This window comes from Salvelinus sp. IW2-2015, linkage group LG3, assembly GCF_002910315.2.
Source record: "Salvelinus sp. IW2-2015 linkage group LG3, ASM291031v2, whole genome shotgun sequence".
In the NCBI taxonomy this organism is placed as follows: Eukaryota; Metazoa; Chordata; class Actinopteri; order Salmoniformes; family Salmonidae; genus Salvelinus; species Salvelinus sp. IW2-2015.
The window spans coordinates 12,123,410-12,136,565 of NC_036840.1; the positions used below are offsets into that span (position 1 = coordinate 12,123,410).

The 13,156-nt window shown below is 45.2% G+C and overlaps 1 protein-coding gene across 5 annotated transcripts in view; it reads left to right on the forward strand.

Moving 5' to 3' along the window:
* The window catches only part of LOC111950775 (ras association domain-containing protein 3), a 49,927-nt gene extending 37,017 nt beyond the window's left edge, over positions 1–12,910 (forward strand). For all 5 annotated transcript variants that reach the window (XM_023968653.2, XM_023968660.2, XM_023968669.2 and 2 more), the window contains 5 exons: positions 6,290–6,397; positions 7,970–8,122; positions 8,235–8,322; positions 9,898–10,013; positions 10,101–12,910. In XM_023968653.2, coding sequence (XP_023824421.1) covers positions 6,290–6,397; positions 7,970–8,122; positions 8,235–8,322; positions 9,898–10,013; positions 10,101–10,250 — 615 coding nt within the window. In that variant the 3' untranslated portion in view covers positions 10,251–12,910. The remainder of the gene's footprint in view (positions 1–6,289; positions 6,398–7,969; positions 8,123–8,234; positions 8,323–9,897; positions 10,014–10,100) is intronic.
* Positions 12,911–13,156: the final 246 nt, after the last annotated feature.

The following is a 13,156-nucleotide window of genomic DNA, read 5'->3' on the forward strand; positions in this document are numbered from 1 at the left end:
TATGTTTGACTTGGTGTGGAGCAGTAGACTAGTGCAGTAGACTACACAGGAAGCGCAGACTAGGAGAAACCGGCACATCCCAAGTTTCATATTTTACAATCTTCAGTGTTTTCATACCTCAGCTAGATAGGGGGTCTGTGGAGATTTCTATCAGCAGTGTGCTTTCCAGGCCAGCAGCCCAGGGGTCTGTGGGAAGAGTCAGCCGTTCTGCCGGGATGGTTTCCATTCCTCTTTTCGTTTTTTGTTCAGCCCAGAGTTTGTGTTCAGCTCAGTATTTTTTTGTTTTGTGTGTTCAGCAGAGTGTTTCAGCCCTGACCTCCTTACTCCTCCTAAGTAAAGCCACTTTCAGTTATGCGAGTCCATCGACACCACAGGAGGCAGGATGGACTCGCTCACTCTGTCACCCTCTCACTCTGAGCCCACTGAGCAGGAATTCACTTCTGTTCTACCCTGTGGGACACTAAGGGATGGATCAAACTCTCCTGCTGCAGTCATTGGAGTGGTTTTGTCTTTCCTATGCTATTCTGTGTGTTTGCATGCAGTACTGGGTTAGACTCAAGTACAGTAAATAGCTGCTGGAATCCCTCCAGGTTAAAGTTAATACTGTGTTTGTAGTGTGGTGTCAGGGAATTGGCTGTGGTTTAGTGGTAGTATAGGAGCTCTCCAAGTGGGCTTGTACTGAATGAGGTGTATGCAGTGCTTGGTTTAAGTCTACAGAACCTGCATTAGTTGAGGAATATCAATGTCTGTTATGCGGAGGAAAGGTGTGGCTGCTGTGGACTTCCCCTCTAAGCTGAAGAGGAAGTCTCACACGGGGGGGGGGGGGGTAGTTACTACAGCGCAACGGCACTGATTGAGACTGTCATCACAAAATACCATAACACATGGTCAAACTGCTCTTCCCATACCGAATCTTTATCTAGAACAAAATCCACGCCCATCCAGATGTAGATTAAGTCTGGGGTGTTTAGTCTATTTCTAGCTTTTCCTATATTTTTTGTATATTCTTTGCTTGAGAAGCATGGCTGTCTGGATCTGTCCGTCTGTAAACGGATAACATCAGCTATGTAGGTAATCTGAATTAGTCAGTCAAACCTGTTCCTCGCCTGACTGAGAGAAGCACTGGAGAAACCAGTCTGACAACACAAAGCATAGCCTAATCTCTATTCTTAGAACACGCCACACACATTACTTCACACGTTAAGCTACACCACCTCTCCTTAACCCAGCACTGAACTCATTGTAACTCTACTTACTAAGGCTTACTCTAAGCAGTCAATCCCAGAGCATCTTTACCGAACACTATCCCACGTTGCTCGGCCTACTGACTCTTCAACCTAAACTACTCCTCCTCTTTATCAGTCCTGCTCTGATACCGCTGCCACCCCAGCTAACCCTGCCTGCCTCGGGAAAAGTTGCTTAACTGCTTACTTCAATCCGAGTACAGAGGGAGAGTTTAGGCTTGTCGTTCATTTAACGGAGTCTAATCCGACTGGCATTCCTTAACCTTGATGCTGCAGTAACTACAGTGAAGGGAGTGTAGGGGTGTGTGAGTGTAGGGTGAAGATGTAAAGAGCAACAGGTTGAACTCTCAGGGAGAGTCTGTTCTGCGGTCTTTCTGCTCTCCCCCTTACCGGCTGCAGTGTAGTGGCTATAACAAACACTGTGTGGGAGTGAGAAGGCTGTTTTTTTTTGGGCCATTACCTCATTGGGACGTTTGTTTGTTTTGCCTTTTGCCTGTCACGCTCCGTCTCACTGGTGCTCCTCTTAACCCTCTCCTGTCTGCCCCATCCTCATCTGTCTGTATGGACTCAAATACACTCTCTTTTACATACTCTGCCTCGTAACCCAAAGTAATGATACTGATGTTAGTTTGTTCAAGACCGCGGTCATGAACTGGCTCGGTGCGGAGTCATCTGATGTAGTTGATCGTGACCTCTGYGAGGTTCTCTTTGAAACYGAGGTAATCCTATAGAGCTGGTTGGAGAGGGTGAGAAGACCATTTTTTTAGCACAGTAACCAACCCAAATCTGTTCTCTCTCTGTCACACAAAACCCCAGAGTGGTCATGGCCCATGCAATAGCGGCTAGCAAGTGTTGTCATAACCATCACCAACCTTTCTCTGTGGCTACCCATAATCCCCTGGGTCTTACTGTGAGCCACCTGAATCAGCTGTGACCTGTACAACCCGGTAAAGTACTTCAGGGATGACTAGCTCTATCTGCCGTGGCTACTGTGTGTGTGTGTAGATAAATCGTAGTCTGTCCACCATGTAGCCATCTTATGCAACGATTTTGCCATCCCTGACAATTGCAAAGTCGTAGGTCGTAAGCAATTGTCGGTCGTCTTGACTTGTTCAGTGCAACAGGGTCTACATCTGACGATTTTAAGTACAGCTACATCCAGTCGAAGGCTCAAACCCAAATTTTGCCAGTATCAGAATTCTTTTGCCTTTATCGTACAGTGAGGCTCGTMACACCAGCCAATCTTGGWGACTGACCAATAGGAACACACCCAGCACTGATTATGCACACAATAATACCATTATTGGGAGTAGTCAGAATAATATAAAAGTTTGATTTAAACATTTGCATGCTGTGCAAGAAGGATTTCCCTAATAATCCTGTTTACATGACACATCTGAAATCGGGCTACCTGATGATAAATGSACAAAATCGSCAATCAAAATAAATGTTCTACCACAGGGACAATGTTATTTTGGGGTTTTGACTTCAGACATATGACGTTTATGAAGACTGTGCATGCTTTCAGTAAAAGACAGTACGTCAGATTGTCAGCAAAGGCCTTGCGTTATCAGTGCAGAGCCACTTTCTCCTATGCATATCAATGTTTCTGTTCGCGTTGAAGTAGGCTGTCTTGTCTGTGTAGTGCTAACCGTGCGGTTGACCTAGTAATCCTGTAGTGAGTCACTGGGCTCGACCAAGCAGCAGGTCAATGTCACCTGTTTCGGCTCATACACTGCAACCCATAGTCTCACGAACCTACTGGGTCACACCATGGGCTAGGTGGACTGGACCAACAGTTTCCTCTGGCCCATCCTACTACAGCTCCACCCAGCCCAGTTCCCAGTCTGTAAAAGACAGCTGGCTGCGGCAGGAGTCTAAACCACAGCATTAGACCACATCCATTGCCAACCGTAACAGTAAGGAGCTCTGTTCTGTTACTTTATGACCCTGTTGTCCTCTGTGATAGGCAGTAAAAACAAGTCAACCAGAAGCACCTCCAGAAGAGCATACATAGCATACCTTTTACTGCCTTGATGTTGACATTAAAGAGAACACTAGTAGGTCAGGAATATACCCCCAGTCAGCCCGGTCTCCCTGAGGTAAATACTAGGCTATTAGAACCATACCACTCCACTATCAATGTTATTACCTAAGGTGGACTCTTCTGTGTGTGTACAAGTTGCCACCCTGGTCTCTCGTGCAGTGTGGCCTTATAAGGTGTCCAGTGCCTGCTTGGTCTTGTCAGGATACTGAGTGGGGTTTAGGTTTGTTTTTAGTAGCAAGGAGCCTTAGAGCAGAGAAGCACTATGCCCATGTAAGAACACACAGTGCTGTCTGGAGTTTAGCCCTTCAGGCACACACGGAGGATGACGTGTGTCTGCTATGACTGCATGATCCAGGGTGATATGGAGAGGAAGCTGCAGTCATGTCCATTAATAAATAATACTAACATTCAGTTATTGTTATCAACAAACTCTGAAGTCAGATCCTTCTGCTTTCTTTGAGTTTAAACTTTGTGTGTGACGGTCACAGCCTTCAGCAGAATGACTCTCTCTGGATCTGGGGAGAACATTCATCACATAACTATGACYTCCTCTCTCCCTGGGTTGGGCCTGACGCACTTCTGTCCTATGGAGTCGTCTGTGCTGTGGTGGACCCTTGACTTGAGGGGGAGACCCAATAAGATAAAGGGTGTGTGAGATGCATGACGGTTGTATGCGTGTGATTCCAGTGTTTCCCCTAGATTATTTTCCAAAATCAACTTCTAGGGCAGGGCTATTCAACTACTAAACAAAAATATAACCGCAACATGCATCAATTTCAATGATTTTACTGAGTTACTGTTCATATAAGGAAATCAGTCAATTGAAATGCATTCATTAGACCCTAATTTATGGATTTCACATGACTGGGCAGGGGCGCAGCCAATCAGAATGAGTTTTTCCCCTCAAAAGGGCTTTATTCCAGACAGAAATAAGCCTCATCAGCTCTCCGGGTGGCTGGTCTCAGATGATCCCGCAGGTGAAGAATGTTTTTTTTTTTTGTATTTCCTTTTTAACTAGGCRAGTCAGTTAAGAACAAATTCTTACTTACAATGACGCCCAAACCCGGACGACGCTGGGCCAATTCTGCGGCGCCCTACTGGACTCCCAATCACGGCCGGATGTGATATACAGCCTGAATTCGAACCAGGGACTGTAGTGAATCCTCTTGCACTGAGATGCAGTTAGACCGCTGTGCCACTCGGGAGCCCAAAGAAGCCGGATGTGGAGGTCCTGGGCTGGCACGGTTACACTTGGTCTGCGGTTGTGAGGCCGGTTTGACTTACTGCCAAATTCTCTAAAACAATGTTGGATGCGGCTTATGATAGAGAAATTAACATTAAAATCTCTGACAACAGCTCTGGTGGACATTCCTGCAGTCAGTATGCCAATTGCACACTCCCTTAAAATGGAGACATCTGTGACATTGTTGTGACAACTGCACGTTTTAGTGGCCTTTATTGTCCCCGGCACAAGGTGCACCTGTGTAATCATGCTGTTTTAATCCGCTTCTTGATATGCCACACCTGTCAAGTGGAAAAAAGCAACGCACAACCACAAATGAAGCACTTTTCTTAAATTGAAGTGTTGCCAAAAGTAATTAGGAAAGAAGTGGTGGGTGCTCAACCAACGTGAGCCAAGGTGCAACACACATTGATGCTCACTTTTTGTTTCATTTAAACAAATATTAAAAGGTTCTAAAAGTAAATAGGTCGTTTTAAAATCATCTGAAAACTAAGCATCTCAATAAATAACAAAGATGCAGTGTGTCATTAGGTAATGCAAAATTCCAGTCTGAAGGAAGTATGCTTTGAATTCATTTCCCTCAGTCATTAGGCATGTTTTTTTGTTGTCACACTCCCTTTTAATGAGTCCTTGTGTGTATGAGGGAAATAGAAGGCACGTATGTGGTCATAATATTTTGTAACTTAATCCGCTAGACTTCATATGAAGAATCAACATGCCACATAGGCGCTAGAAACCACACTATAGACAACCACCATAGTGCTAGAAACCACACTATAGACAACCACCATAGTGCTAGAAACCACACTATAGACAACCACCATAGTGCTAGAAACACACTATAGACAACCACCATAGTGCTAGAAACCACACTATAGAAACCACCATAGTGCTAGAACCAAAACACTATAGACAACCACCATAGTGCTAGAAACCACACTATAGACAACCACCATAGGCTAGAAACCACACTATAGACAACCACCATAGTGCTAGAAACCACACTAGACAACCACCATAGTGCTAGAAAACCACCACTATAGACAACCACCATAGTGCTAGAAACCACACTATAGACAACCACCATAGGCTAGAAACCACACTATAACAACCACCATAGTGCTAGAAACACACTATAGACAACCACCATAGTGCTAGAAACCACACATAGACAACCACCGTAGCGCTAGAAGACCACCACTAGACAACCACCCGTAGCGCTAGAAACCACACTATAGACAACCACGCATAGCGCTAGAAACCACACTATAGAAACCACCGTAGCGCTAGAAACCACACTATAGACAACCACCGTAGCGCTAGGAACCACACTTAGAAAACCACCATAGCGCTAGAAACCACACTATAGACAACCACCATAGCGCTATAGAACCACACTATAGACAACCCACCATAGCGCTAGAAACCACACTATAGACAACCACCGTAGCGCTAGACCACACTATAGACAACCACCATAGCGCTAGAAACCACACTATAGACAACCACCATAGTGCTTGTCGTTTTGGAACTGAACGTCCGATATTGGCATCTATTTGGCCTTGGCCCCGCCAGTTGAATATCCCTGATCTAGGGCCTCCAAATGAAGGTCAGGACAACACTGTTGCAGGCCCAGGGCTGGAGGCCTGTCAGTGTGTATGCTCTTTGTCGATCTGTATCAGCTGATCTTTACCAATCTCTTCAGGCCATAACATATGTAATAACACCACTTAACGCTCTGTTTCTGTCTATCAGGATGTGGAGCAGGAAAGGGAGTTACGGACTCATCTCAGCAGAGAGGAGATCAGACAGAAGGTCGAGCTGTACAACTCCTCCTCCAAGGACCACCTCAAAATGACCCTGGTAAGTGACCTCTAACCCTTAACCCAACTCCTCCATCAGACATTAGGCTACCTCAGTTTATTGTCCCTTCTGACCTAGCTTCCCACTTTTGACCCCTCATCCCTAAACGAACTTGTATGACCGTCAGGCTCTGATGGTTATCTCTGCCACGAGTGTGTGCGTGGGTCTGGCAGCCCTCAGAGCTGATCTGTAAAGGCTCATTCAGCGCTCACGTGTTGTGTGTTATCTATCCCCTCCTGATCCACAAGAGACGTGACACACACGTTTGCTTGCTGCATGCTTCCACCGCATCTCTCCTTCCTCTGTTTACTAGGGCATGATGGTGGCACTCAACACATGTTCACCAGACTAGCTGTCTGGAACAGGCCTGTCTGAGAGAGATGTATCAGATGAATAACTGTAGCATGCTTATTTCCTTCTGGGGATGGGTCAAAGTTCGAAACCACTGTTCTTTTGATTCACATTGATGCCCATCTAGTCCATGCGCTCAGACCTGTCAGTCATCTAAAAACATGCAGTCAGGCTGGCATAATGACTCTACTGCGGTCTTGTCTTCTTTAGAATGTCTTTGTTTTCTCGCCTCTTTGTGTCCCTGATCTGTCCATCTATCGCAACCACAAGTCACTCTTTGTTCTTTCTCTGTAGAACCATAACGCCGTGATGGTGCATTTTAGTAGTGGCAGTCAGCTGATTTGATGCGTTTCATCTCTTCTCCTTTAATGACCTTCTCTCTCACCCTTCTAAACACCAGTGGTGGAAAAAGTACCCAATTTGTCATACTTGAGTAAAAGTAAAGAAACCTTAATAGAAAATGAATCAAGTAAAAGTGAGTCACCCAGTAAAATACTACTTTAGTAAAAGTCTAAAATTATTTGCTTTTAAATATACTTAAGTATCAAAATTAAAAGTATGAATCATTTCTAATTCCTTATATTAAGCAAACCAGACGGCACTATATTTTGTAAAAAAAAAAAAATGTAAAAGAAGAAAAGTTAGATAGCCAGAGGCACACTCCAACACTCAGTCTTTTACAAACAAAGCATGTTTAGTGAGTCCGTCAGATCAGAGGCAGTAGGGATGACCAGGGATTTTCTCTTTAGATGTGTGTGAATTGGACCCTTTTCCTGTCCTGCTAAGCATTCAAATGTAACGAGTACTTTTGGGCGTAAGGGAAAATGTATGGAGTAAAAAGTACATTATTTTCTTTAAGAATGTAGTGAAGTATAAGTTGTCAAAAATATAAATAGTAAAGTAACCCCAAAAAACAACTTAAGTAAAAATACTTTAAAGCACTACTTAAGTAACTTTACACCACTGCTAAACACTCTCTCACACACACAGTGCTGTCCCGTCCACAGGGGGATGGCATGTGAAGTAATGGGCTTAAAGATGGGCCCACAAATCTGGGCTCCATCTGGTAACTAATGTTAAGCCCCCACCCACCCCATCATCTGGTCATCTCTCACACAGACATGACAGAGCTTACTGTGTGTGGTGTGCGAACATGAGTGCTTGTGTACCTGTTCTGTGTTGCCCTGCAGTATCCTAACCGGTCTCTCTCCCTCCCTGTAGAACCCCAGTGGTGTGTATACGGGGTTCATCAAGGTGCAGTTGGAGCTGAGGAGACCCGTCACAGTACGAGGTGGGGGAGGAGAGGAGGCCTTCTACCTCCCCCAGGGGGCGATTAACACTCTTCACATCAGCTCCAACAACACCGTACGACAGGTGGGTCTCACACACACACAGAGATACGTACAACCTGCGTGCAGTGATTTGTAGAAAATGGCTATGATTATATATGAACACCGATGCTAATCTTTAACGTTGTTTCTATCAGGTGATTCAAGCCCTATTGACCAAGTTCACCGTAGCTGACAACCCTGCTAAATATGCCCTGTACAAACGCTGCCGCAGGGATGAGCATGGTAGGTGTGTGTGTGTGTGTGTGTGTGTGTGTGTGTGGTGTCTGTTTTTCTGGCTATAGGAGACATTGTAGTTGGTTTGTCATGCCATAGATGCCAGTCTGTGTTAGTTGGCTGGATAGCATGCATGCCAGAACTGGGCTGGTGTCTGAACATAGTGTGTGTGGGTATCTGTAGGGTTTAGGGTGTGTATTTTTAGACGCCTCGCCCTCATGTTGCTGAATGTCACAGGCCTGTCCCCACACACAAACCGTGTACAGCAGCAGCTGTTCTCAACCAGCCAGCCTGTGGAGAGAAGTCCACAACAGGTTTCAGTACAGTTTACAGTAGCAGCCGGTGTCTTGTTCTTCTGTCGCCCCCCCCCCACTACTGTTTTAGTTCTTCCTGTTTTAAGGCTCTGCTAGATAAGATTGAGAGGGCAACTCGCTGGTGAGGTTCAGCGTGGACCTTCACCCGGCTCAGAGTCCGAGACCCCCAGCAGACAAGCAAAGCTGGATCAGTCCCTATACCACAGAGCAGGAGATAAGCCCATCTTACTGAAGACTGGGTGGGGTTAGGGGTAGAGTAGTCGGGAATAGGAGTGCAGGTAGCGAATATGTCAGACTTCCAGCCGAGTTGCAGTGCCGACCGTGCAGTCGGTCACGGTCTGTCTAATCTCACACTGTTGTAATCCGACAGCTCTTCATTATGTCAAGGGAAATGCGCACACCCGCTATCCACGACCTCTGGGACAACGTGACTCGAATGCTAGCTCTGACGTGTGTGTGGTGTTTTCCCTTCGTTAAATGAAGAGGGGAGGTCTAGACAGTATACTGTGGTCCAATTAAAAACACGGGGGGGGGCTTGTGTGTGCTGGGCTGTGTGGGGCACGGACTCAGTTCGTAATGGTTAGGATATGTAGCGTCATAAATCTGACCCTAGATCTGTGGTTTCTGCGTGATCTATGAGGAAGGGTAAATGTATGCATGTCTATGTAACTTATGACCCATTGCGATGGTGGCGTAAACTTAAAGCCCCTGCCTGCAGCAAGAAATGCCACGGTGATGTCTGAATCCGGCATGGAATGCGGGTCTCTCCCAGTCCTGCTGAGATGGACGGCTAAAGTACTGTACCACCATGGCACCATCTGGTACATAGCTGTGTAGAGCTATTCCCCTTCACCAGCTGTGTTTTTAACAGGGGAGCCTGAAGGCTAGGCCTAGCAGGCAGGCGGGAGCCTCTACTGTAGAGGGACAGGCTGAGAGCATGTGGTGGTGTCTCTGGATATGGAGCATGCAGGAGGGTTTAGCGCTGCCTGGTGACTTGACTCGCATGAAAGACTTCGGTCTCTGATCTGACAGGGCCAGTGTGGTTTACCCGTATTTTATTTACCCGTATGCGTGTGTATTTCTGTGTGTGCTTAATCAATGGTTGTTTTCCTTGCGCACACACCACTTTGGCCTATCCCCAGTTTCCCAAGCTCTCATTAGTGTTTTTACAGCACCCCCCCCGACTTGACATTGAACCCTTTTGTAGAATGAACCCTAATAATCATGCATTATAACCACAGAATATTATTGTGTGTGTTTCCTCCTGTAGAGTACATGTGTAGGCTGTCGGAGGGAGAGCATCCGTTRTTCCTGCGTCTGCTAGCAGGTCCCAACACCGACACGCTGGGCTTTGTCCTGAGAGAACAGCAGACTGGCGAGGTCATGGTAAGACACACACTGAACTCCCACACACACACACACTAAATACACACTCGCGCTCCCTGTATTAACCATACCTCTCTCCTCTTCCAGTGGGAAGCGTTCTCCATCCCAGAGTTGGGTAACTTCCTAAGGATGCTGGAGAAGGAGGAGACTGAGCGGGTGTGTTCCGTGACGCGTCGCTACGACAACTACAGACTCAAACTGCAGGAGGCCATGAGAGCAGCTGGGGGGCCGGGGTAAATACTGCCCCTGGAGGAGAGGGGGCTGGGAACCAGAATCCAGTCTGAGGGACACTGAGGGGGAAACTGGTCCAACCTGATTCAGAAACTGGAGAGAGACAGACAGCTGGAATAAACTCCAGATTATACCTGTGGACCCTATGTGCAATACACTAGATGGACACTAGAGGGCATCTGTGGTTCCACTGCATTCAGCCTGGACTTTGCATTAAGCACTCAAGACTCAAGAGACTACCTCCATGTCTTTACTGAGTAGACCTACACCCCCGTGTGCCATATCCACTCTTCTGTTCACTCTCTTCTGATCCTTCTGGTTATTGCAATTTTTTTATTCTTTTGGAATGACCTTTTTGAACACGTGAATGATTCAAACCCCCAAATATTTGAATCAATTTATTTTGCATTTTTATTTAATTGGTGGATGCAAGGGTTTGTACATATTGTCGTTTTTAATTTATGTGGKTGAAGCTTTGTTCTGTTTCTTTGCTGAAATTGTTTTATTGTGTTCTATGAAGGCGTGGCAGCAATCCGACCCCCATAGGGACCGACTCGTGTGCTCACTGATTTCTCTCACAGGGGTTAATGCACAGAAAACATATCGGCAACATAAAGGCTAGACTGGTTTATCATGGAAAGGACACAGTATTAGATGGACAAGATGAAATAGAAACTAGAAAAGGCAAATGATACAAACCAGAATAAGACTGGTGTATTTAAACTGAAGGTTGTGATGGTCTTGAAAGGCGAAGCATATTTGGTGCCGTTTGTAGAGTCTGACAGTCACAAGCTGTTTGGGGTTTAGAGGTCAGGATGGAAGTGTGACAGCTTGTGACCAGAACGACAGTGGAGTTTGAGCTGACCGCTCACCTTTGACCTCTGGACAGAGACTAGTCGTATCAGAGGAGAAGGGGTTAGTGCTGTGAGAATGGAAAGATTTTAGGAAGTTGACTAATGGTTTTAGAGGAAGTAGATAAGTAACTAAAGACTGTGTAAAAAAACAAACAAATGAAATGGATGTGACAAACAAGAGTTTTTGGAGTTCCGTGTTAAAAGAGATTGTCTATGCCGAGAAAGTTCATGGCCTCTGTTGGAGCCAGCGCCAGGCCGGTGGCCACAGATAACATGGTCAGGAATAGCAGCAAAGGACAACGGCTATGTTCCTGTTCCTCTGGTAGTCATTGAACATGGCTACATCTGTSCTAATCTGCTTCAGGGCTGGTAGGATAAATGCTTTTAATCAGTCTTACCAGTGTGTGAACCCTGAAGCAAAGCTGCATGTCCCATGCAGAAAGCACGACACATCAGGAAATGGATGTGCTAACAGACCAAAGAGACTAGTCCGTTTTATTGTAGAGGTGACGTCACATGGCCATGTGTTCAGTCTCCTAGACTAGGAGAAAGCGGCTAGAACCTGTTGCTTTGAAGTTCTCGCATTTTGCCTCCCTGTCCATCGCGCTCTCTCTCTCCTGTATTTACATCTCTACCAGGGTTGTATCCATCTTCTGGTAGTTACAGGGGAGGTCATTTGAACAGAGACTGTACTTTGGAATAGATGGACAATCAATTGAATGGACAGAGCAACTAGTGAGCGCATTTTGGGCCATCAACCCTYGGCACAGTTTCAAAACACTCTGACCAAATGCAAGAATATATGTTGATTTGGCGTGTTTAAAAGCCTTGTTGTTTATCTGCCAGTACTATATGACGTTCTTTCTGATGGTACTGCGTTTAGTTGCCATGTTTATCTCTATAGAAAGAGTAGTGGTGTGGATATATAGCCCCACCTTATGGATAAATGCTGTAACTGTCCTCTCGGGCTGCCTGTTGGTGATACGATGTTGCTTATGTTTTCCTGTTCTATAACCGAAGCTATTATAAAATGTTTGGATTTATTTTAGGTTTTGCCTGGTGCTCCTAGAGGCCTCTCAAATTAAGGGAACATTTTATAGCTAGAGTTTATTATAAGGGGTTACACACCCAGAACTTAATTTACGTTTAAACACTGGGTTAATGGAGTTAGATATGGTAAAATAATCTGTCACATTTTATATCCTAAAGCCATTATTTTCTTTGCAAGCCTTGCTAAATGGTGTTGCAAAGCACAGTGTTACATTGACAGATACCACTGGSCCTGTGTTAGCTAGTTAGAGGTCTGCACATCTCAGCGTCAGGGCTTTGAAACAGACAAGTTAATATCTATCTACAGAGCTTCTATCGGACCAGTTTACGATCTACTGAAGCTTCTGGGCACTTTACCTTTTAATTCAGGGATTTTTCTTTGCCTTCTCTATTTACCAGATGCCAAGCTTCCACTATAATTCTACACAATGTTTCATAATTAGGCCTTATTGAAATGTGTGGCTTTTATGAAAGATGTAAGGTGTTTCTAAAACGTGATGTTTATACAAGCTCCTGTATGATTTGTTAGACTGTGAAAGTTGTATCTTCAATTGTATCATGTTATGGGCAGTGCTATCTGGTTAGCTTTGTTATGTCTGGGATGTAGGAGGATGACTGCTAAAGTAACCCATATAAATATACTATAAAGCATGCATTATCTACACCTAATGCATATAGGCCTACTATGTGGATCTTAGGAACCAGTACTGTTGAACTTGGAAATGTATGAAAGTTTTTACAGATAAACATCAACTAGTTWGATGCATAACTGTTATTTGCCAAAGATTGCTAGCCCCCCCTGTCTCTTCAGCTATGCTCTTTGTAATGTTCTACGCTGCAGTGCTACATGCAGAGACTGTAAGATCTAAACCTGGAATGATTCTGCTGACGCTGTTAGTGATGGTTCAGTACCAGGATGTGGATGAACACAGCAGCTGTGGGCTCAGCTTGGAGGAGACGGGATGGAACTGACATGTTATAATGAAGAAAAAAAAAGTTGCTATATTC